At 49.0% G+C, this 24,262-nt stretch overlaps 1 protein-coding gene across 1 annotated transcript; it reads left to right on the forward strand.

The window, feature by feature from the left end:
* The first annotated feature begins 1,184 nt into the window (after nucleotides 1-1,184).
* LOC119457055 (endothelin-converting enzyme 1) lies at nucleotides 1,185-19,323 on the forward strand. The gene is made up of 2 exons (XM_037718881.2): nucleotides 1,185-1,362; nucleotides 16,638-19,323. Exons 1-2 carry the CDS (start codon nucleotides 1,234-1,236, stop codon nucleotides 18,723-18,725), a joined length of 2,217 nt encoding a protein of 738 aa, XP_037574809.2. The 5' UTR covers nucleotides 1,185-1,233; the 3' UTR covers nucleotides 18,726-19,323.
* The last annotated feature ends 4,939 nt before the right edge of the window (nucleotides 19,324-24,262 follow it).

Here is a 24,262-nt window from a genome sequence, read left to right on the forward strand (position 1 = left end):
CAGCTTCGCTGTTAAATAAATGTGAATGATGTGAAAATAAAGGAAATGTTATAAGACATTTTACAAAGCTTGAAAAGTGGTCGTGTCATTGAGTTATCGGCGTTTGTGCTTTCGTCTTCAAGTCATCTTAGTTACAGCGTGAAAGACCCCTAGTACTTTTCAGTGGCTCGGCGGGAATTGCTATGTGAAGCTGGGGTGAGCCGGCAAGGTGAAACGGCGTGTCTCGACGACAAGAGATGCGCAGTAGATTGCGATGGCGAATGCAACCAGCAGACGTCAGCCCAGGCGGCGGAGAAATGCGATGCAGTGCCACCACCGACTCTAGCCGCTAGACCTTCCGACGCCACAAAACTCTTGCGCGATAGCACGTGCGTCTCCGTAGTTGGCTACGAACCGCGGGAAGACTTTTTCTGCCTATGTAATGGCGGACGCGGCCCGCAACTCGGTTGCGCGAGTGCGCATGTCGTTACATGTCGTCTTCCTGCCTATCATCACCAAAAACGGGCGAACGATCCAAAGAAAGCTGTTTGTTTTAAGCATGCTGCAAACCTCTTTATCCTCTCCCCGCGGCCTTCGTTTTTCCCAGTTTTGCCCAGTGGCGGCAAGGAAGAAACATTTCACATTGAGCTGCGGGTAAATAAACCCGTTGCACATTTCAATTCGACTTCATTTAGCCACAAAACGCTGAGTATCACTGCATACGATCGTGTCTGGTGTGACTGGATCTCCATCGCCCAAATCTTCGTTAGTAACGACGAAAAGATTGTTCTTCCAGTTTCGTTGATGCTTTCAAGCAACGACTGCCTTGTCCGGCCGTGTGCTTTGCGCCAGTCATAAAATTACGCTTATGAATAGAGGCCACATAAATCGCTTCAATACATCAATATTTTATAACTTTGAAGTTATAGGCTCCAATATAAATTGCATACATATCCCTTGGCATTATTTCACGGGAGTGTGCAGCGCCTTGATGTAAGAACACGCCAATTAATTTTTTCATTACACCTAAAAGACCCAAGAGATGAGATATGAGTGGTCACCTCCAGATATTGTGTGTTACGCGATTAATTCGACACGGTTATTGACAGTTCATCGCAATTATAGACTGAAGGAAGTTGACTTTTATCCCACATGGTTCTTTTTGTGGTGCAGGGATCACAAAAATCGGGAGCGCGGAGCAATTCCGTCCGTCAACACCGGCATTCCGCTGTGAAACGGAAATCACTCTCTGATATGGCGACGCAAATGCGTCGATCAGCTAGTGAACTCGAACTCAGCAAAAGGAAATCCACTTCTTCAATCGAGGTCAGTAAGCGGGCACAACTGACTGACATCGACATAAGCAAATCAACTGTGCCAAGCGTGAGTAAAAAAACATTTTTGTATCCTGTTTTTTTTTTTTTCCGCTTCTTTCAGCAACTACTTTCTGTCATGAAATCCATAACCTTAATTCAATAAAACTTTGCTAGCTAAAAAGAAAATAGATGCTACAGAGCTCAGTTTCGTCAGCCTTTATTATTTTTTTTCATTACTGAGTCAGCTATACTAGAGCACTGCAAGGGCTCGGGGTTACCCGAAAGCCCGGGCCGGGTAGAGCAGTTTTTTCACGGGATCGGGCCGGGCTCGGGCCGGGCTCGGGCACGGCATGTGCTTTTCAACCCGGGCCCGGGCCGGGCTCGGACTTTCTGGTGGTGTGGATGTAAGTGCAGCGAGTTTCTCCGCGCGTCCAGACTCTGAAAAACATGTTTTTTTTTGGTCTCGGGCCGGGTTCGGGCCGGTTTCGGGCCGGTTTCGGGCCGGTTTCGATCCGGGCTCCGGCCGGGCTCGGGCCGGTTTCGATCCGGGGGGGCGGGCCGAGCCGGGTCGTTAACGTAGATTTCCGGGCCCGGGCCAGGCTGGGGTCTCGCCATAAACTTTTTGGTCGGGCTCGGGCGGGCAGCCCAACGTAAAAGCGGGCCCGGTCCGGGCCCGGGCTGAAAAAAATCGGCCCGTGCTGTGCTCTAAGCTATACTGTTCAAATATATTTTCCGAGGTTTTCTACCACACATGCTCTAGCATTAGGAAGATACAGCAGTGAATTTATTTTTAGAATTATCTTCTAGACCATGTCGTGTAGGTTGCTAATGAACCCTTTTGCAGGTGTCTAGGATTCTAATTTAGAGCCGACGTCTGCGGACTCTATCGCGCTACCGTGTACTGCTCATAGGGAAAAACGCGTAATTATGCGATGCCTTACAATATTTTATTACGTTAGCCAATATATGGACACTCCAGGCGCATTTTCGCCCTCAGCGTCGCCGTGATGTTCCGTATAAAGTCCAAGGGCGATAACACCGTCGCCGTGCTCCACATGCTCTATGTGCGAGTGAAAGCATGCGAGGGGAGCAGACGGTCGCGGCTCAATCTCGAGCGCTCAAGGCAGGTAAGCAAGGAGGAAGGGCGGCGTATTCCGTCGCGCGCAAGGAACCGAGGGGGGGGGGGGGGGGGGGGGGGGGGAGGGACGGGGGCGGCGTTGTAATCCGGCAGCAACTGCGTATTGCGCAGCCGCGGACTATATCTGGAAAGCGATCTGCGTTGGGGGCAGAGTCTAGGTGCGCTGACGGCTCATGACTTAGTGCGCGCTGTGTTCTCGCCACTCAGTTTGCTTTGAAGCGATGGACAGCACGAAGGTCACTCCGTTCGCAGCTGTGGCCGTGCTTCCTCAGGCCAGAGTTTTGACAGCGAGTGTCCTCGGTCATCGAGTGTGATGTGTTCATTTTTGCCTGGGCGCGCTGACACCATGCTTCTGCATTTAGTTAGTAAGCGAATGTTTACAAGTTTATATGGACGATAGAACTACTATACTTACTTCGTATAGCTGTCTACTAATTTGCTATCGCAACTAGTGCTTCGCCTTTCGGACGAAACTGACTTTTTAAAGCGAAGCTCTCTGTTCGAGGCTTATGGAAAGGAGTTATGGTTGCTGAACTTACGTATGGAAATTCAGAGTTGTATTTAAAATAAGAAGCGCAAAATACACTATAGAGTAATTAAGGGCAGTTGCAAGGCAAGGTTTAGGTGCGCACGAAAAAGAATTAACTACGAACGTGAGCGTACGGGAAGACGTGTGCTTGACGTACTTTAAAGCACGGGAGTCTCAGGGAAAATTCGGCTACGAAAAATTACTGAGTAATATGAAGTAAAATGGATAGCTGATCTATTTTACCCATCTTTATCGGAAAAGCGTTGTTCACAGCGCCAAGGGACGAACCAGGAAACAAACCAGTATATATTTATTGAACGGCGTAACAAGAACTTGGGAAGGAACGTTCAATGTATGCAGAGACTACTATATACTGAATTGGCATGACGCGAAGCCAGCGTTTGAACTACATAGAACACAAAAAGAATGAAATTGAAAAACAGATTCTGCAGTTATTCAAAGGACCGTGCTTTACTGAATTTAAAACCAGATCAGGGTTTTTGAGAACGCCGTATTATAGAAAAATTGGCCTATTGCATCTATACGTCGTCTTTACTTATGTGCCTTGTGGAAATAGCAAAGAACTCATAGTGGATATTTCATTGACATATTAAAGCATTCATACAAACGCGATGACGATGTAGTTACCATCCCCGAGGCATTGGGCGTTGAGGATAATAGAAGAAAGGGCAACCAATCTGAGGTAGAGAACAGTATGAAGCGGCTTGGAGAACTATAGTGACGTAAAGACAGGGTCAGTGACGGAATGGAAGGACAGAACTTTGGAAGACAATATATGTATTTCTTTCAGGGTCGATGCTATGTTAAGATGAACCATGGATAGTAAAGGCCGATTACAAGCACTGAATTAAGGTAAAAATAACGAACTTGTTAGCATCAACTGTCACACAGCTTTAACGGGGATGCCCACAATATCGATCCACGTCATGTATCCATCCATGCATGTATTTATTCACTCTCGGTGGAATGCACAGTGCAGAAACCTTCAAAAATACTGGGGTTAGACTTGTATATGCTGTACAACGTGTGTCCGGCACAGCCATAGATAGATTTGCAGGACTGACCTAATCGCTGATCCTGACCACGGACAGACCGTGGTGTAGCTCAGGCTCAGTGACAGAGAATCATGTCCAGAGGAGCTTGTCTGCGGCATACATAAAATCCCGCTGGCGTCAAAAACGCACCCGCAAGGTGGCCGCGCGTGCCATACCCAATGGCAAGCGTCTTCGCTGCGCCGCAGTACACCACCGCGATCTCAGGCGCTCTCTCCCCATGCGGTAAACGTTTAGGCAATGCGCCTTGGCTATTCTAGCCTTATAGTTTCTTACTGAGGGAACTACTGTGACTCTAGCCACCCTCTCTTGGCGTTCTTGAGCGATACCGCTCCTAGTCCCGTTCATCTCACGCGTCACTTACGATCGATCGTACTTCTTGCACCTGACGCAAAAAAAAAATTATCGAACCCATCCGCGAGGCATCCAAGTGTTTCTGCCGTCTTTATTGCCTTATAAATTATACGGACACTGGAGGGGCGCTCGCACCGTCGCCATTGGGGCCGCTGCGATCATGTTGTTCAGGTATCTACGGCGCATGCGCGACCCACGTGCAGTGTTTCAGTTTTAGTGATTTTGTCGCTATATTTGACTACTTTTGGCCTCCTTAGCGACAAATGTTTCTATTTAGTGATCGGCGACTTGACAGAGACAGAATGATTAGCGACATTTTAGCGGTGTTGGAGTTGAGAAAGTCGCTTCAGAAATAACTTTGTAGAACGCACTGTATTATTAAAAGCTGTACAAAGGCAGCCCAAATTGTCTCTGAACGTGATGAAGCAACGGTGGTGTGCACTCACGAAGGTCATACAATGCGGGTCATTGTCCCCAGGCCAATGCGCCGGCGAAATAAAATGTGTGTGGACGCATTATTGCTGTTGTAAACATTTAACAACTGCTCGAAAACACTATACGCGGCCAAGGTTTCAAACGGACAAGTCATATAAGGGAAACATATTCAACTATGTGATATAATTGCAGGCAACTGAAGTTCATATTACCACTGCTCAAAAAGTAACAGCTTCGTTGGAAGCTTGGTTGTGAACTCACACAAGGTTGAAGAATCTTTTGCATTATATATATATATATATATATATATATATATATATATATATATCTTCTCCTGCAGGCCATGTGGCTCGTGCGTTCTTGTCGTTATTCGACCGTACCTTTACACAGAATGTGATTCTTGCCCTTGACTTACATCACGCTTAGTGCGTGGATTCGATAGTCCATTTCATATGCAACATAAGTCCAGCTAAGGAGTCTTATGGTACATTCAGCTGGTCGCTTTCAAGCGCTCCAGCGTGCTCTGGCTTCGCGCGTTACGTTCGCTTGGTTCAACTTGAATGCTCGGAACACATTCAGATGGTTATTTCACAGAGCCGTGCTCCTGCTCACGGCGCTTAGAGGTGTTGTGATTAGAGGATTGTGGGGGGCAGAGGCGTCAATGCCCGTCTTTTGGTCAGCCACTGTCTTCCATTTGTGAATTCTGTCAGGGGTAGTAGCTGTGTTGGCAAATATTTTATTTATAAATATTTTCTGGGATCTGCTGAGGGCGAGGTCATTAAACATGTGAGGAGGAGTGAGATGTTTGAGTCTCTCCCTGTTAGCGTACTTGAGGAAGCGACGTATTCGTGCTATTTCGAAATGAGAGTTCGGCGGCAAATCCGCGTAGGGGTGGTCACCAAGATCGGGAGACCCGCGTAGGAGAGGTTGGAGACGAAAATGTAAAACTCCAGATTGTGAGGTGGCAAGACCATGCGCCACCTCGTTACCTCCCCCCTGGGCCCCCACGTGTCCCGGCGTCCAGGCGACCCTAACGTCAATGCCATTCTTCGGCTTGTGCTGTATAATATGGCGGATGCGTAGAGCAGTGATATCTTCCACACTGGGGTCCTCAATGTCGTTTAATGCTTCGAATGAGTCGGTGTAGATGGTGGATGGCGCTGCATTGTCTTGTAAGGCGGTCCAGATGGCCAAACGTTCTGCCTTTGCAGGTGTCGCGTAGTTCAGTGTACAAATATAGCGCCTGGCCTCACCGGTCGAGGGTTTGTACCAGGCCAGAGCCATGCGGTCGCCATCGAGTGCGGCGTCAGTAAATATTGCGTTAGCGTCGCACTGATTGTGTCTGTGAGAGAGGCGCTGTCTGGCCGTAGTGGCCCCTGTTGCGAGTGGCGTAGACATCTTGGAGGGGTAAATGGTAGGAAAAGCAAGGGTGGTTTCTTCGCCTGCAGTGTTCCGCGGTTCTACGTGGACGCGTCGGGTGTCCCACAGCAGTGTGTCTTGGCCCTGTGTCGTGAGATGCAGTCGATTATTCAGTGATGTCTGAGCATGTTTGATGATGTCGTCGATGGATGGCAGGGGTGTTAAGTCTTGCAGTTTGCGTATATTCGTAACTTCGGGAGACCTGTAATTGTCCGAAGGATTTGTCGGTAGAGTACTTGAATGTTTTTTCGGCTGTTTTTGATGGTGTTACGACTATGCTTCCATAGGTGATTTTACCAATTGCGATGGATCTGATGAGGGTGGTGCAGGCTGCCTGCCGTGCCCCGCCGAACTTGTTGGAGACGCGCTTTATAGTGTGCTCAGTCGTCCAAAATTGTCGCGTATTGCAACTGTGGATGGGAATCCCAAGAATTTTAACGTGACCGTGGGTGGCCCTGAATTCATGCTGACCCAATGTCAATACTATTGCCTGTTGTGGCAGGAGGATGCTTCGTCTGCCATTGACACATAGAAGTTGCGTTTTCTCAGGTGCTAAAGTGAGTCCCAGTTTAGGAAGGGTGTCTTCGAGTGCAATAAGAGCAGCTTGAAGTTCGGTGGTCGTGTGCTCAATGTTCCCGCCATAGTCTTGTGCTTCTGTACAAATGGTTGTCATCCGCATATATGGTAAAGCGGGCGCTAGTGCTTGTCTCTAGTTCGCGGGCCACAGTAAGCATGGCCACATTAAAAAGCAGTGGTCCCAAAATCGAACCCTGAGGGACTCCTCGATCAAGATAGTAAGTGACTGGAACGGCAGTGCTGTTGCTGCGAAGTCGAATGGGTCTGGCTTCAAGAAATCTTGCGATCCAGTCTATTGTTCGTTGGCTGGGATATATTCTTGCTAGATTTGAGAGAATTTGATCTTGCTTGACATTGTCAAATGCTTTCCGCATGTCGACAGCTAGGATGTAGTCCGGTGGCCCACTGCGTGAATTTCTATTTAGGACCCTCCGAAGCAGCCAGAGGTTATTGTGGGTTCCCATGTTGGGTCTAAATCGGGCTTGGGACGGATGTAAGCCTGGTTTGCGATATTCGATGTAGTGGGTTATCCTGGTATGTATCATCCTCTCAGTGAGCTTACATATGGTTGGTGTAAGCGATATTGGGCGGAGATTGGCGATTTTTGTAGAGTCTTTCCCCGGTTTCGGTATCGGATTGATTATTGACAGGCGCATGTGATCCGGAACAATTCCTTGGGACCACTGCTTGTTTATGACTTCTAGGAGAGTCATTTCCGTTTCTTCTGACAAGTTTCGCAACATTTTCCAGGTAATACCATCATGACCTGGTGCAGAATCGCTTCTACCCTGTTTAATGGCGGCATGAAGTTCTCCCAGCGTAAACGGGGTATCTAGGTCAGGGTTCGTAGAGTCTAGCTTTGGCGTTTCGAGGGGCGTGGGCGGCGTAGTGCTTGCGTGAGGGAAGAATGTTTTTATGATTTCTTCTTCGTGCTTGTTGGTGCCGTGTCGAAGTGTAAGGGTTTCTAGTGGGGATTGTCCTCTGCCTTTGCGAAGGATTTTGCGAAGGATCCCCCAGAGCTGTTTCATGCCGTTTATCTTGCCTAGTCACTCGCAGGTAGAGACCCATTGCGCTCGACTGAGGTCTTCGCCATGCTGCCTGATAAGCTCGAAGATGCATCTGATGCGACGGAAAGTCTGATACCTTCTACCATTGGTCTTGTACTTCTGTGTGAGCTTGTTAGCTTTCTTCCAGAGAGCAATCATCCTGGCGTCGATTACTCCCTCGTCTTCTTCCCCAAGTGTTTCTTCGGTGGCAGAACTGAGGTTGTCGCGCATAAGCTGAGCGAATTCTTCAATGGATTCGAATTTATCTCCGACACCCTCTCGGAAGTGGGACCAGTTGATAGTGCGAATAAGTTCGCGTTGTCTGCGAATCTTCTTATTGATGGTGAAAATAATGGGGTAGTGATCACTGCCCCATGTGGTAGGATAAGTTTCCCAGCGTTTTACTACTTTCGGGGTGGCAATGGTTAAATCAGGAGTGGTATCAGCTTGCTTCGCATGGAGCCCTGCTCGGGTATGCACCCCTATGGTGTTGAAAATATGAAGCGGTAATGACTCTAATTCATCAGCCAGGATGCGTCCTCTTGAATCGGCGGTGGCATATCCCCAGATACCATGTTTGGCATTGAAGTCGCCTCCTCTGATGATCTGAGTGCCGTTGGCCTCGTGCAACAGCTTCGCAATCCATGCGTATTCGTTCGGCGATGTGGTGCAACTACGTGGTCGGTAGTAGACCGAGGCCACCACCAACGAGTGCTGTTTGCCTTTGCCGGGTAAAGCAAGCTTGACTGCCACGATCTCCCTGTAATGATTGCTAGCCTGCGTTGTATCCATGAGTATGGCAGTACATGACTTGTGAACTAATACTGCTGCCTGCCCTTTCTGCAACGGCACAAGGTCTGTGGCCCTTCCGGAAACGTGAGTGATTGTTGGGTGCGTGAAGGTCTGATAAGTATGTATTGAAACTGGGCCCCTAGTTTCCTGAAGCAGAATGATGAGGGGTTTGTATTGATCATCTTGATACCTTAACGCTTGGACATTCTGAGAGATGCTCCTGTAGTTCCACTGGATACATATATTGTTGGGAGTTTTCATGATTAATCCCTGCTGCGGTTGCGGGCTCGCCACCAATTCCTGTTGTATTCGTCTAAAGTAGCCTTATGCTGGGCAAGCTCCCGCTCGTTGACCTCTTTGTGCTGCATGATAACCTGTTCTTGTTGTTCGATGGCTCGCTCAATTGCCTCCATACGGGAGTTCAATTTCTCGAGAAGTTGCATGATGGTGTCCATTGCCCGGTCCACTGGAACGGGAGGTTTTCTTTCGAGAGAAGCAGGAGAGTTCTGAGACGCACACTGCGTTTCGGTGTTTGGCAGTGACGTAGCTTTAGATTGCAAGGTGTGCTCTGGTGTAATTAGAGACGCTTTCTTAGGGGGTGCTGGAGCAAGTGGCTTTATAGCTTTTCCGAGTTGTGATGGGTTGATCGCTGCTTGTGCGTGTTGTCCTTGGGAGGCTTGTATCCAAGATGTGATCTGCTTTTGCATAGCATCTAAATTCTGCTGTATTAAGTTTTCCATTTGTTGTTTGAACTTCCTCCAGGCGCCTGCCGAGACTGCTTGGACTTGCTCGAAGCGTTCGGTCTTATCCTCACCCTTGCCGTTACTTTTCCCTCTGTTCGAAGTCATTACCTGCGACCATGTCTTGAGAGGAGTGCCTGTACTATTAACTTGCGGTGGTTCCTGCTCTCCACGTTCTGTTTCAGTAGCAGGAGATGTCTTGGGAGGTGGCGAGCTTGCGGCTTTACACGTTCTAGTGGGGCAGTTGGGGGCCAAAGAAATATGCCCCGCTGCCTGGCAGGCAACGCAGAATGGTGTCTCTTCACATTGGCTATCTTCCTTATGCGTTCGACCGCAGTGACGACATACCGCCGGCGAGGGGCAGAACTTGGCCATGTGGCCCAGCCCGTGGCACCGGAAGCATGCCAAGGGCCCTAGGTCGGTACTCGTACACTGGGACAATTTCGTAGTCCAAGGAGAGCATTCTAGGAGGATGTGGCGTATCAAACGTGACCAGAAGCATCTGTGTCTTTCCCATGATTCAAAATCCCAGAATGTTAGCGGATTCGCAGCGAATGTGATTGGCGATGTATTCCTCGGTGTGCTCCGGTCGAATTTTCACGACCCCCTTGCTAGTGACTTCAGCAGGTTGGATTGCATCCACTATTTCAACAGGAATCTTACGCGCCTCACCTGAAGTTCCCTGAGTTAGCGTGAGCTCGCGCTGTGTCAGCAAATTGTTCAAGTTCTGTTGATCCCAAATGGAAAGTCTAACTGCATTAGCTTTAGGTATGTACCTAAATGCCGAGTGTTCGGCTGCAACGCTAGTAGGAGCAGTTTGTCCAATGAGGCGGGTAATGGTTGACTTTGGGACCTCTTCTATAGACATTTGATTACGCGGCCTGACGAGCACAAAAAAGTGAGGCCTACTCACCCCCTCCGATCGCAGTTCGCCCTTGAGTCTTCGCGTCGTGTATCTGCGGTAGTTTACCGGGCTCCAGTCCGATGTGTCATCATCTTCGTGCTCCATGTTGTCCTCCAGGCTTGTCGTCATGAGCGGCGTCGCCGTCAGGGACACCGAGCCGGCCGCATCCACCTTCGCGTCTACCTCAGATACCGGACGCGTTCCCGGCCGCGTTGAGTTGGCGTTCCGATGTTCCACGGTGATTTCATTCGTATGAGAGGTCATGGTTGAATCCGTGAGACGTTCTAATTGCTGAATTGACCCTGCGATGGGTAGAGGGGCGTTCATCGAGTCCATGATGCAGTTGGCCTACCCGTGACGGCCAGCTGGCACGGCCGCACTCGAGCTAAGCCTAGACGCGGCTATAGGCGTAACCCGTCGATTCGGAGCACAAGTCGTCCATTGAAGAACACGTCCAAAAATGATCAAAAAAGGGACACTGTCCACTCACTCCGGAGGGGTTCACGGTCCTATGCACCACGATTCGTAAGTACACTGTGAGAATATTCGCCGAAATGCTGAAAAAACGCAGAGCCCATACGAAGCACGTCTGATCCGGCTGCGCGTTCGAAGCGCCCTCCTTAGCTGGTGGAAAGCAGCCACCGGTGAAAGATAAACATGCATACGTGTCAATATCTTCAACCCATGCAGGCGTGGTCTGAAAGCTCGTCTTGTCAACGAGGGAGTACAAAGTGCACGTAGGTCATTCTCGTCGCTGCCGACCCCCGACACTTTACATACAGGCAACAATCGCACTGCGATTTCACGGCCTTGTATGACCACTTCGCGTCGCCTTACCGCCTCGCTCTCCTGTGACATGCCTTGTACACCTCGAAAAGAACCCACCGAGGGGGAACATAATTGCCCCCTTGCTTTTGTCAAGCCTCGCGCCGAACGGCCCTTTCGTTTTTCCTTCCTCAGCCGGAGGATCGGGGGCGCTCTAAAAGCTCATTCACACTAGGCCAACACGACACCGATTTTGGTCTGCCGACTGTTGCCGACAGCAGTTTACAGGACCGAAAACGCTGTGGGCAACGGTTTAAAGGAAGTAAAACGCTGTCGCCAAAAGTCGGCAGACGAAAATCGGTGTCGCTTTGGCCTACTGTGAATGAGCCTTAACTGGAAACATTCTAAGCGACAAACGCGCCTTTCCAACTCTCTAACTGCGCTCCCCACAGGGTTTAGCGCCTTCGGCTTTATTCGGCTTCATTGCCTTCTCTGTCGCATTCCTTAATCTGCGACACCGCTTCTTTATCCTAGCACGTTTTCCGGTGCTAATTTTCGAGCCTCCCGCTCGCATCTCGTGATGACGGAAACTCATTTCGTTGGTCACAGCTTCCGTCTCAAGCGCACAGTCTGAATGATTAGCGGGTGAATAATTCCTTCCATTGCTACCTCGACTGGCGGAGAGCTTCAAGCACTTCGGGACAATGCAGCGATTTTCTTTTGCGAAGCGTAGTTCACATACCTGGGAGCTGTCCGCAACTGCACTGCCCAGCCTACATTGTGCTTTAACGCGCTTTTCTGACCGATTGGACTCTACACTGCGGCTCTTGTCTAACGAATATGTGTCACTTCGGACTTCTGCGAGAGCTACCTTCCCGACGTGCTCCTTTGATAACTGTACTAAATCGTCCACAGCTGGCCTGAGCATTCCATTGGCACAGTATCTCGTCGCGCTCAATACAGGTCCCCATCAAAGGGCTAATCAACAACTACGCCACGGTCTACGCGTCTGGCATCACCTATGAAGGTACAATTAGGCTCATGGGGATTAGCCTCCCTTCTTAACATAGGTAGAACCGTGCAGGCGACTTCTTCGCACCTTCCGTGCGCTACTTTTACGGGTGCCTGACATTTCTGCTGCTCGGCTTCAAAACCCTGCTGCATTCTTTCAATCTCTTGTCTTAGAGCCTCGAGCTTTTCGTCTTGTTGCCTAATGCATTTCTGTCTTTTGAAGTCGTTCGCGTGCTCAAATGCTTCCTGTTCCTGTTCTTTTAGAAATTCATTGACGAAATATTCACGGTATTCCTGATCAGTGTTCCTTTCTAAAATCACTCTAATTTCGGTTTCTAATCTTTCTTCCTCCACCTCCTCTTCGTCGAGCTCTTCACACAACGGCAACAAGCTAGCTCACGTCCACGGTGACTACTTTAACTTTGGCTCAGCTATTCTACAATACTTGCTGCGAAACCCGCACAAATTGCAATCCCACGCCCTGTGGGAATCGATGTTATGCGAAGCAGTTTGCGGGGAGCCTACCAAGCTAACGAAACGACCATGAGACCACCAAGATGTAGGCGGCTCTTTCATGACCTACATGACACGCATGCCATCACATTCATGTCATCAGCCCTCAGTAGTTCCTTTAGCTACACCTAAGAGACCTTACGGCGAAAGGCTTAGTCATGCTCATGACTATGACTTCAACTATCAACCTTTAGCCTTTTTCTTCACTTAGTACCACATCCGCGAAAGTCTTAGTCATGCTCATGACTATGATTTCAACTATCAACCTTTAGCCTTTTTCTTCACTTAGTACCACATCCGAACCCATTCCATTGGTGTTTGAGTGTAAACCTTCTTTTCGCTGAGTCATTCTCATGTTTACTGAGTGATGCTCATGACTATGATTTCTACCATCATTTAGTGTTTCCTTCACTTAGTACCACATCCGAACCCATTCCACTGGTTTTTGAGTGTTAATCTTTTTTCTCTGAGTCATTCTCATGTTTGCTGAGTCATGGTCATGACTATGGCTTCTACCATCATCCTTTAGTGATTCCTTCACTTAGTAGCCAGGTCAGAACCCATTTCAGTGGCATTTGAGTGTTAATCTTTTTTCGCTGAGTCATGATCATATTTGCTCAGACATGGTCATGACTATATGACTTTTACCACCATCCTTTAGTGTTTCCTTCACTTAGTACCCATGTCAGAACCCATTTCAGTGGCTTTTGTGTGCTAATTTCCGAGCCTCCCGCTCGCATCTTGTGATGACGGAAACTCATTTCGTCGGTCACAGCTTCAGTCTAAAGCGCGGAGTCATTGTTATTTTAGCTGAGTCATGTGACTACGACTTTTACCACCATCCTTTAGTGTTTCCTTCACTTAGTACGCACGTCCGAACCTATTTCAGTAGTTTTTGAGTATTCATCTTTTTTCGCTATGTCACTCATTTCTACGGAGTCATGCTCATGACTATGACTTCTACCAGCGTCCTTTAGTGTTTCCTTCACTTAGTATGCACGTCCGAACCCATTTCAGTGGTTTTTAAACGTTAATCTTTTTAGCGGGGTATTGTCATGACCAACATGACACGCATGTCGTGACATTTATATCATGACATGCGTGTCATATCATAAGTGATAGGTCATGATATTTATGTCACGACCTATCAATTGTGTTCGTCATACACTCCTGCCATACTATGCCAATTTGGGTACCTACCAGGTTAAAGATACGATCATGAGAGCACCAAGACGTAGGCGGCTGTTTCATGACCTACATGACAAACATGTCATGACTTTCATGTGATGGCACATGATTTATATTCGTCATATACTTTTGTCATAATATGCCAATTTGGTACATACCAAGTTAACGAAACGACCATGAGAGCAAAAAGACGTAGGCGGCTAGATAGATAGATAGATAGATAGATAGATAGATAGATAGATAGATAGATAGATAGATAGATAGATAGATAGATAGATAGATAGATAGATAGATAGATAGATAGATAGATAGATAGATAGATAGATAGATATTGTCAAAGTAGCAAATGTTCGCCAAGAAATGATGGACGGACGGACGGACGGACGGACGGACGGACGGACGGACGGACGGACGGACGGATGGATGGATGGATGGATGGATGGATGGATGGATGGATGGATGGATGGATGGATGGATGGAGGATGGACGGATGGACGGATGGATGGATGGATGGACGGACGGACGGACGGACGGACGGACGGACGGACGGACGGACGGACGGACGGACGGACGGACGGACGGACGGACGGACGGACGGACGGACGGACGGACGGACGGACGGACGGACGGACGGACGGATGGACGGATGGATGGATGGATGGACGGACGGACGGACGGACGGACGGACGGAATGTTCGCAAATGTTGTAGCAAATGTTCGCCAAGAAATGCTTCGCATTTAAAAACCTGTCAAGGTAGGCAATGCTATTCGCTTTGAAATCAAACGAAAGTGACCTCCTATAAACAAGCAGCGCGTTTGAATGGGCTGTTCAAACAAAGGATCTGGTCACAGCCTGATGCTTGCGTCGGCGATTGCGTAAATTTGACATAAAATCTTAGATTGGAGTTAGATTCGAAGATTGTACTAAAATCAGAATGGAATAGTTTCACGTTATACGGCCCCTGGTCACGAAAAGTGACCTGCGCGCGACCGATACGGTGTGAATGCAAGCGGGGTCTTCTTAATGTACTAGACGAAACAAAACCACGTGCATCTTGGAATAGCACTGGCTTATAAATTCCTGTGGTCTTGCTGATTGGTTTCGTGTCGGTTGTGACGTTTGACACCATCAATCATATACTCAATCAATACATCAATCAATCATATCGGTCTCGTGTGCTGCGCTCGTTGCGTTCACGCGGACTGTCCTTCGTCAGGTAATCCAGGGACAGAATTTTCTGTCGTTAGAGCGAAACGACGTATGGTAAACATTAACACACTCAGGCAGGTGATATTCTAGCAGATCAAAAGGAAAGAAATTGGCTGTGGTTTAGCTCTAGTTAAACCTAGTCGAGTAGCGATCTACACACCCCCAGCTGCGCTTAGGCTCCTGGTTATCACAGCTGCGGAGCGCGGGGTGGGACGTCATACAGATAGCGCGGCGAGCGCGCCAGCTGTGATAGTTGCCAGGCAACGGCGGACGCGCGCCTGTAGGAGCGGTGACCGCGCGGCGACCGGGACGCGTATTTCTATTTGCGCCCACGTACAGCGCTCTAGAAATACGCTGGACCCAGCGTGTTCCCCGTCAACGCCTCCTCCGTTCCAACGGCGGCGGCTAGAAACATGGAACGCGCGAGCGGCGCAGCGTGGCGCCAGCGGTCGAGCGCTGTACGTGGGCGCAAATAGAAATACGTGACCGGGGGTGAGCCGAGTAGCCGGAGAATCGAGGTCCGTGGTGTGACGTCACACAGAGGGCGCGGCCAGCGCCCAAGAGCGGTGGCCGCGCGGCGACCGCGACGAGCCGAGGTTGCTGGAGAGTCGAGGGCCGTGGTGTGACGTCAAAGTGCAGCCACGGCTCAAAGTGCGGCGACGGCGAAGAGGCGAAAACCTGGCGTAATGTAGCTATGGCTACACAAGGGGACTTGAGCAGGTCATGTGTTGCCCGCAACAATAAAATGTCACTGTTTCGGCCGAAAGCAAAAGTATCAATTGCGATAGCAAATTAGTAGAGAGATATTCCGAGTATGGATAGTAGTTTAAACGGCTGCGTAAACTTGGACACATTCACTGACTAACTGAATTAACAAGCGTGGTGTCAGCGTGTGCAAGCAGACATGAATAGATCACACTAGATGACCGCAGACAACCACTGTCAAAACGCTGGCAGCAAGCGCAGCCGCTGCAGTGAGGGAAGGTTCGCTTCAACAGTAACTGAGCGGCGAATGCACAGCGCATACAAAGGTCAGAGCCGTGTGGAGATACGCTTTCAAGATACGGTGGCCGCGACAACCACACCGGCGCAAAATACAAGGGCAGTTGTTGGCAGAGTCAAAGCTGCCCCCCCCCCCTCCCTTCCTGCCTTCCCTCGTTTCTCCTTTCAAGTGGGAGATTGAGTGGCCACTTCCCCTTGCGCCCGGTTGCAAGATACGCATTTGGTGCCGCATCACAGCGTCGCCCCCCCCCTCCCTCCCTTCCTCCCTACCATATACCCCCACGGCCTTTAGGGCGACGGTTGCTCCCCACCATGCGTTCGCACTCCATGATATCGCGCGTCCCCCGCGCGCTTTCACTCACACATACGGCGCGCGGCGACGATTTTATTGCCCTTAAACATTATACGGAACCTCACGGCGACGGCGACGGCAGAAATCCGCTTGAAGTGTCCATATAATTGCTGTCGCAATAAGAGGGGGCAAGATAATAGAAATGCATTCGAAGGCATGAGATATTTGGCGCAGTAATGAGGACTAAAAAATCAAGGTGCATAACGTAGAGTCCACTGACACGGACTAGAATAGCTCGGAACTACTGGGAGCTAGCGATGACGACGACTCGTGGTGACGCCGCACACTTTTTCAGTCTCTGGCGCAGGACAGCGGATACTCAAGGATGGCGCCAGCAACCGGGCTCGAGCCGAGTCAAGTAGACTCGAAGAGGAGGCTATTGATACTGGTTGTCGCAGCCACCTTGGTTTTAGTCGTGGTATTCACTTGCATCATCGCTTACACATTTTCCATCTCGACCGGAAAGACTGTGGGGATCTGCGTCTCCGACTCGTGCAAGGAACACGCCAAGCGGCTATTGAACTCGATAAACAACAGCGTCGATCCTTGCAAGAACTTTTACGCGTTTGTCTGCGACGGCTGGAAGCGAGAGTTTCCCACACTTTCTGTCCTTGAGAAAATGAACCAGGACGCCAAGAAAGATGAGATCAAGGAGCTGAACGCCGACCTGTGGCACATCGGGAAACCAACCCAGCTGTACCAAAAGTGTATCGACCCTCGTAATTCGCACTTAGAGTTGAATGTTGAGACGCTCAACCGTTTTATGGATATACTTGAGGTCCTCTGGCCCTTTAAAGATTTAGACGATGTCTTATACCACCCGCTACAAGTAATGCTCGACATGGCGGCACGCTATGATGCCGGCTTTCAGTTCCACCTAGAGGTTGCAAACAGCAAAGTCATTGGCCACATTTTGATATTCCGCAGGCGATACAATAGCGTGGTATGGAAACATCGCCTTGAGAATCCCATGACCTCAGAGGAATACGCAATCGTCGTCCATGATCATTTAGTCACCCTGGGCGTAAAGAACATGCAGTACGATGCGGCACTCCTGCGCAAGCTTGAGATATTCTTCACTGAAGCCACCCAATATGATAAGAACAAAGGCGAGCAGTGGTGGTTGGCCATCAGTGACCTCGATGCCAAGACACCGAACATAAGGACAGCACAGTGGTACCCACTCCTCAACAGCCAATACCTCAATACACTCGCACGTCGATGGAATCCTAAGGACTGGGTCGTAATTGAAGACTCCCTCATCCTGACAAAGCTCGACGAACTCTTCCACACGTTCAATGACTCGGAGATTTTCATGGGCACTGCCTGGATGTTTATCCAGTCTCACCTTTGGGTGGCGGCTGGGAAACCAGAGCTCATGCTCCGGAACAACGTCGAAGAGATAAAGCAGCTTGCCTGCCTGGAGTACGTGAACTCTATTTTCGGGCTTCTCACCTCCACCGAATACTTAACGCGAGTCTACCCGACGAACGAGATACGCCGCGGTGTCTACAGCTTCATGCAAAGTGTCAAAAACGAATTCATATCGACAGTGAATAGAACCGCTTGGATCGACCGCGAAATTGCTGAAAAGGCGGTACGCAAGATAAAAAACACCGATTTGAACATCTTGCCATCCGAGCAGTTCTTCGTTTCGCTTCAACGCACCACTCTTTACGGGCGATTTCCTGATATCAGTACATTTTCATTCGTGGGCGCCTGGCTGTCCAGCGCTGAGTGGTACAAGAGACTACAAAACGATGCCCGCTTCTACGATACATACCAAAAGAGACGCACTTTTCAACGACGGCCGTATACGTACGCGTACCTTCGCAATTCAGTTGACGCTGCCATGTTGGCGCTTGAAACGCCGCTTTTCTACATAAATGGAACTTTCGCGATGAACTACGCTGGCTCGGGGATCCTGCTGGCCAGAGAGATTGCCAAAGCCATCGACCCGCTAGGTGTGACGGTGAACGGCTATGGCGAAAACATCGCTTGGTGGGGCAAGACACATTCGGCCGAGTACTACCGCCGCGTGCAGTGTCAATTAGACCAGGAGCCCGGACTGCCAGCGGTGGGCGTCTTCCCTGCGATACCAGCGCTTGAGGTGTCTTTCTCGGCCTTCAAAACGACCGTCCAGCGGCATTCAACCCGTGCCGACGCCGTGAATGACTTGCGACTTCAAGACCTTGAGGAATACGTTGACGACCAGGTGTTCTTTTTAACCTACTGCTACGCACTGTGCTCCAAAGAAGGCGACACTAGCAGCCAACAAGAGTGCAACGTGCCGCTCCGCCACTTTTCTCACTTTGCAAAGGCCTTCAGTTGCCCTGTAGAGTCGCCCATGAATTCGAAAACAAAATGCACATTTTTTAATTGACAGTCTGTTGCTCGGATTGTTCTTGCATTTATCACTGAGAGCGCAGGAACGGGACAGAGCGAGGAAGTGGCTGAGACAAAGCGCCATGTTGTACGTTTCAGCGCAATGTGCTCTCTGCTTTCCATCCTGTTTCTGCGCTCTTCTAATTAGTGTTCTATGTTGTTGTAAAAGAGCTGCTCTGAAGCCAACGTTATCTAACATATGTCAAAGTGGCCTGTCAATGAAGAGACCCGTGTATTCTTTTACTTTTTTTTTCTTCGGACATATCTCATTCTTTTCTTAGAAATCTCAGTGTCACTTTTCGTGCCATTGTAAAAATTGCTCGGCAAGGCATGCTGTTGCATGGAGCCAACTTTCCGAATAAATTATATAGCGTCACGAGCACTTGCTATGAAGAGTGCGAGAACATGTATATTAGAAAGAAAAATTGTCATCCACCCGAATGTGGAACGAAGCTACGAGGAAACCCATACGGGTTTCTGAGAATGAAAGCTGAGGAAAAATTCGTCCTGATCCGGGATTCGAACCCGGGGTCAACGCCTTTCCGGGGTGGTCGCTCTGCCATCTGAGCTAACCAAGAGGTTAGCAGATGTGCAGCGCGAGGGCCAATTAATCGAAAACTAGAAGCACAAGGACAAATAATATGGCAAATCAGTGCGGCGAATTTTTCCTCAGCTTTGAAGCTTCCTTTCTGAGAAACCCGTAGCTTCGTGCTGCATTCGGGGGGGGCGGGGGACAATCTTCTCTTTCATAATACCTCCTACGCCTTGCGGGATGCCGCAGAACTGATTTGCCACATACAATAGACGGCACTTTCGTCTCACTTCTTCGAGATTCGCCTTATAGAAACCACAAGATCCCTGCAAGGTCTCTTGCGACAGATCATGGTCGCTGACATGCGCTGTCAAAAGTTGTCCCATGAAGAACGTCTGAAGGTAACCATTTGCCCGTAGATTGTACTTCCCGATTGGTTGGTTTAGCAGTGGTACCTATCGTACTGTTAGGGGTGCCGCGCAACTAAGGATCGAATTTTTGTCAATTTGTGCAAGCCTCAGTCGTGAGCTCCAAGTTGCGCACCCATTTTATTTGAATGCAGCAAAAATGGCGTTGTAGACATGTACTTATACATTGATAGGAAGACACAAAGATTAATGTACCCACGAGTGAACACAAACACATGCACATACAGCTAAGGCGGCAGCTGTTTGTTGGAAGTACAGAAATACCCCATATGTAGGAGTACGCAGTAAGTACTTGTTTGTCTGGTCACCTCGTATACCGGTACACGTGAACTTGCGCAGAATTTTGTTTGCTCATGGAAACTGCAGTGTGCGAAGCTGTAATCACTGCATTGTAAACGCCAGAGGGTTGGTCGACTTGATCACAAAGTGTCGTCGCATGCATACTGTCCTGTAAGAACTTTGGTGTATTCAACAATTTACATGCAATTAAAGCTATCGCGCTCTCCTCTCGAATGGGGCAAAGCTTTCAAAAAGCTCGAGAAGTCGCCAGCGAGAATCGTACCTATGCGACAAGGGAATGTGTAAAACGTTTCTTTAGGCTAAATATGTCGTATCACAGTATAGAATGCCGTGATACACAGCAATAACGAAAATAAAGGTCCTCTGTGCCCGATAGCAAAGGCGATGTGACAAAAAACAATCACCCTATTGCCAAAAGGTTCTTGATTGTGTGGCTTTTTATTAAGTTACTTACGGGCTTATGAATTTCAGGGTTTGACGGAATCTCGTCGGATCGGGGAAGTTCACAGTAAACAAAAAACACAGCGCCGACCAACGTAACATCCGTGCTTGGATCCGTTTCACTGAAGCCACCATCCGGGCTTCAGTGAAGTGTTCGCGTGGGTTCTGCACACCTACTACACATAGGTGTGACACGTTCCGCCACGGAAGCTCGGGAGCAGCCTTGCGAACGTCAGACAAGTTGGCCTAAGAACCTTTCGTGGCTTGTGTGCGAAATACCGTACGCAGACTGAGCACGTATGTCTAGGAAAGACTGCGATTGTTAAAAGAAGGCTACTGGGGGAAATATTCAATGACGTAAGGCCGAAAAAAATGCGGTGCTTAATTCCCTCGCAGAACATGTTGTGTCTGCAAGGATGACTGGGGATATCAACTGGGATTACCCTTGCGCTATCTACACTGAATGAAAACTGATTCCTCGTTCGGACTTACAATCCAAGGTCGATCAAATAGCTCGCGAAGCTTCAGACGCAAAGCAGTCTAGAACCAATTGTCACCCAGATCAACAAAGGTAGTTTTGGGAGCTGCGATTGAAGCGCGACTGGGTAAGGAGCGAACGAGCATGGCTAAAGGAAAGTCGTTTTAATTAAACACAAGAAAAAAACTTTAATACGTTCAAACCAAATAAAATTTTATCAATTTTATTTTGCTGTGGAGAGCAAGGAAAAGAGCTCTTCTTCACTTTATTATTAACAATACACGTATATAGGGTGTTTCACTTAACTTCGGCCAAACTTTAAAAATATGCATATGCTACGAAGCTGGACCGAACCAAGGTAACGTTGGTTGTGGAAGTTTGAATGTTGAAGTTTGAATAAGAAAATTGTAGAGCAACATTAAAGGCTGCCTATACAGCTTTCTGTTGCTCAATACGAGCTACATAAGTGCTTTCCCGAGCGGTAAAAAAGCCCGCGAGGCACTTTGCGTGTATTCGCAGGCATCTTTCACGCTCGGAAAAAACACTTTTACATACGTGTTTATGTAACACGTATTCAGCAACAGAAAGCTGTATCGGGAGTTTCCCATGTTGCTCTAGAATCTTCTCATTCACACTGTGTTGAACACTGTGACCAAATAAAAGGAATACTAGTTTTTGCACACCTATGTAATGGAAAGCAATAAAACAACCATAAATTTCTGTATTGCGCTGTTATTTGTGCATTTGCTGTTCCCCATCGTTAGTCGGCATGCGTTTGGAGGAGAAAACACATTCTAATGAGTTCTAACACCATGTTTGCGAACAATAAAACGAGCAAAAACAAAAGCAAATTTTACTTTTTCTGGATGTCTTAAAACAACGAGCAAGGAGATCATCTGGTAAAATGAGTTGGCCACAATCACCTAGAAAAAAAAAACTAGTACAAATATTCACGTTCGCAAAGAACCATGACACCAAGGTTACAGAGGGAAGCCCGAAGAATACAATAGGACCGGTTGCGGAAGCATATGAGATTTTCCCAGTGTGACAGCTCAATGCGGGATGGGGAGGGGGGCATCACGCGATAATTTTGAAGCTCATTTTGAAATAAGTACCGTGACGTTTCATTCGTGAACGTGCGTTAAGCGCAATCGCATGGACGCCGCGAACATGCACATCGAGCACCGCGGCGTCGAAGCAGAAACGGAAAGGGCGCGCACGCGCGATTCTCTTCTCTCCCTCCAGGCGCCTTCCTCCACCGGCGCTCGCTTCCCTCGCAGCGACACACAATTTCGGCGAATTCACAGATGGGGGGCATCTACACTTGTGCGTCCTCACGGATTCCCAGGCGGCGTATCGCAATTTCGCAAGAGGTCAAGTCGGCCACCTCGCACACTCAATACTGCAACAGGCTGCGGCCAATCGTCAAGAGGGTCAGTGGAAACAGCTGCTGTGGGCACCAGGGCACGCCGCAGTTCCGAGGCAATGAGATTGCTCATGCCTCCGCCCGAGAACTTCTACACCGGGGCTCCGCGATTCCTCCACAGCACAACTTCTCGCTGACCAGGACGATCCTCAGCCCCTTCTTTCATATTCTGAGATCTTACAACACGCACGACTGAGTAGACGCACTTTACCCCGCCTGATCCCAAATTAGATAAGGCAACGCAGGTAGCATGAAGACGCTTACAAACATTGTCATTTCCAAATCCTTATGTATTATCAAAGATAGATTCTATGACGTACAATCCGCAATGAAAATTCTGTCCCCAGACGGCCACGTTATACCACATGGTCTGGGCGTGCCAACAAAATCCGCAAATATCGGCCAAGCATAATCCGACGATAGTGGGGTGGGAGGCGACCCTGTCCAGCTCGGACCCAGAACAGCAACAAGCCCTGGTCAACCGAGCCCGGACGGCGGCAAAAGCCAATGGTCTTCCGGACTAGGAGGTCCGACCACAAAACGGCTATTAATTTTCACTAATAAATGTTTTATTCTCTCTCTTGTGCGTAAGAAAGTGAAACAAGCCTCACGGCACAAAGGTGTCCACCCGGTGACAGGCAAGCGGTAGCGCCTAGCCGCCTCACCTGTAGAGGAAAGAGGTGGACACTAGAGAGCAAATAATGTGGCGCACCTAACCACTCTCTAACACCGCGTGTGTCAATAAAGGCCGATACGCACCAAGCAGTTCCTGCGAAGGTGCAGGTCGTAGAGTTTCCTACAATAATTACTAGAGGGACATCTGGCGCTGCAACCTTTCAGCCACCATGGAAATGGTGGGAAGTGCATGTATTTGTCTGATCTTCGTGCTTGTGAATTCAAACGTTTTTGGGGCTTTGTTTATTACGCCTTAATTCATTGTAAATTTCCGAGCAATGTATACTTTTCGAAGTGCGGAATCCACAGAGCGTGCGGATCCCACACTCTGTGCGATATATATTGTCACGTGCCTTGTGAGAGAACGGGCGACGCGACGTTTATTGAGGGTAGCGGCTCCTGAAAAGCACAGCACTGGGAACTGGCTATCAAGCGGGCGGAGAAGCACGCGCACTTCTTTCTTCTTGTCCGTGCCTGCCTCTTAGCACTGTACCCACTACTGCTGGTGGCCTTTCCCCCCTTCCTCGGAAAGAGGATCGGCTCGATGCTCAAGAAGCGGTTTTAGAAAAGGAGGGGGGAAGAAAGCATTGTCAAGGCAGATGCTCGTGCAAAGGACACAATGACAGCTACAGGAAAAACAAGAGCACAGCAGTGGGGAAGCGCGACGGGCACAGTCTCAAGAAGCAGATAGGTTGCAAAAAGTAGCGTAAGTATAAAGATAAATAAAAAAATAATAATCACGAACGCGCAACGTATGGTTTCATGCGCACAACGTGAACTATGTCAGGGCGAGGTTGTTGTCTACGCCGTGTTTGCGCCGCACTGTCTGGAACGACTTCGTAGTTCACGTCACTAATGCGGTGCAGCACTTTGTATGGGCCAAAATACCGGCTAATCAACTTTTCACAAAGGCCACGATGGCGAACAGGGGTCCCCATCCACACTTGGTCTCCGGGACTGTAGCGCACTTGCCGGTGACGGATGTTACAGCGTCGTGCATCTGCGTGTTGCTGCTGACCGATGTGCAGCCGCGCGAGCTGGCGGGCTTCCTCAGCGCGCTCAGCAAATTCTTCGGCGTCAGTCGTTAGGTGCTCGGTGTCGTGGCACGGAAGCATAGCGTCCAGCATCGTCTGTACTTCGCGGCCGTGAACGAGGCGAAATGGTGTGAACCGCGTCGTCTCTTGTACGGCGGTATTATACGCGAAGGTCACGTAACGCAAGATGCGATCCCATGTTTTGTGCTGGACGTCGATGT

This window comes from Dermacentor silvarum, chromosome 6 (genome assembly GCF_013339745.2).
Source record: "Dermacentor silvarum isolate Dsil-2018 chromosome 6, BIME_Dsil_1.4, whole genome shotgun sequence".
Taxonomy (NCBI): domain Eukaryota; kingdom Metazoa; phylum Arthropoda; class Arachnida; order Ixodida; family Ixodidae; genus Dermacentor; species Dermacentor silvarum.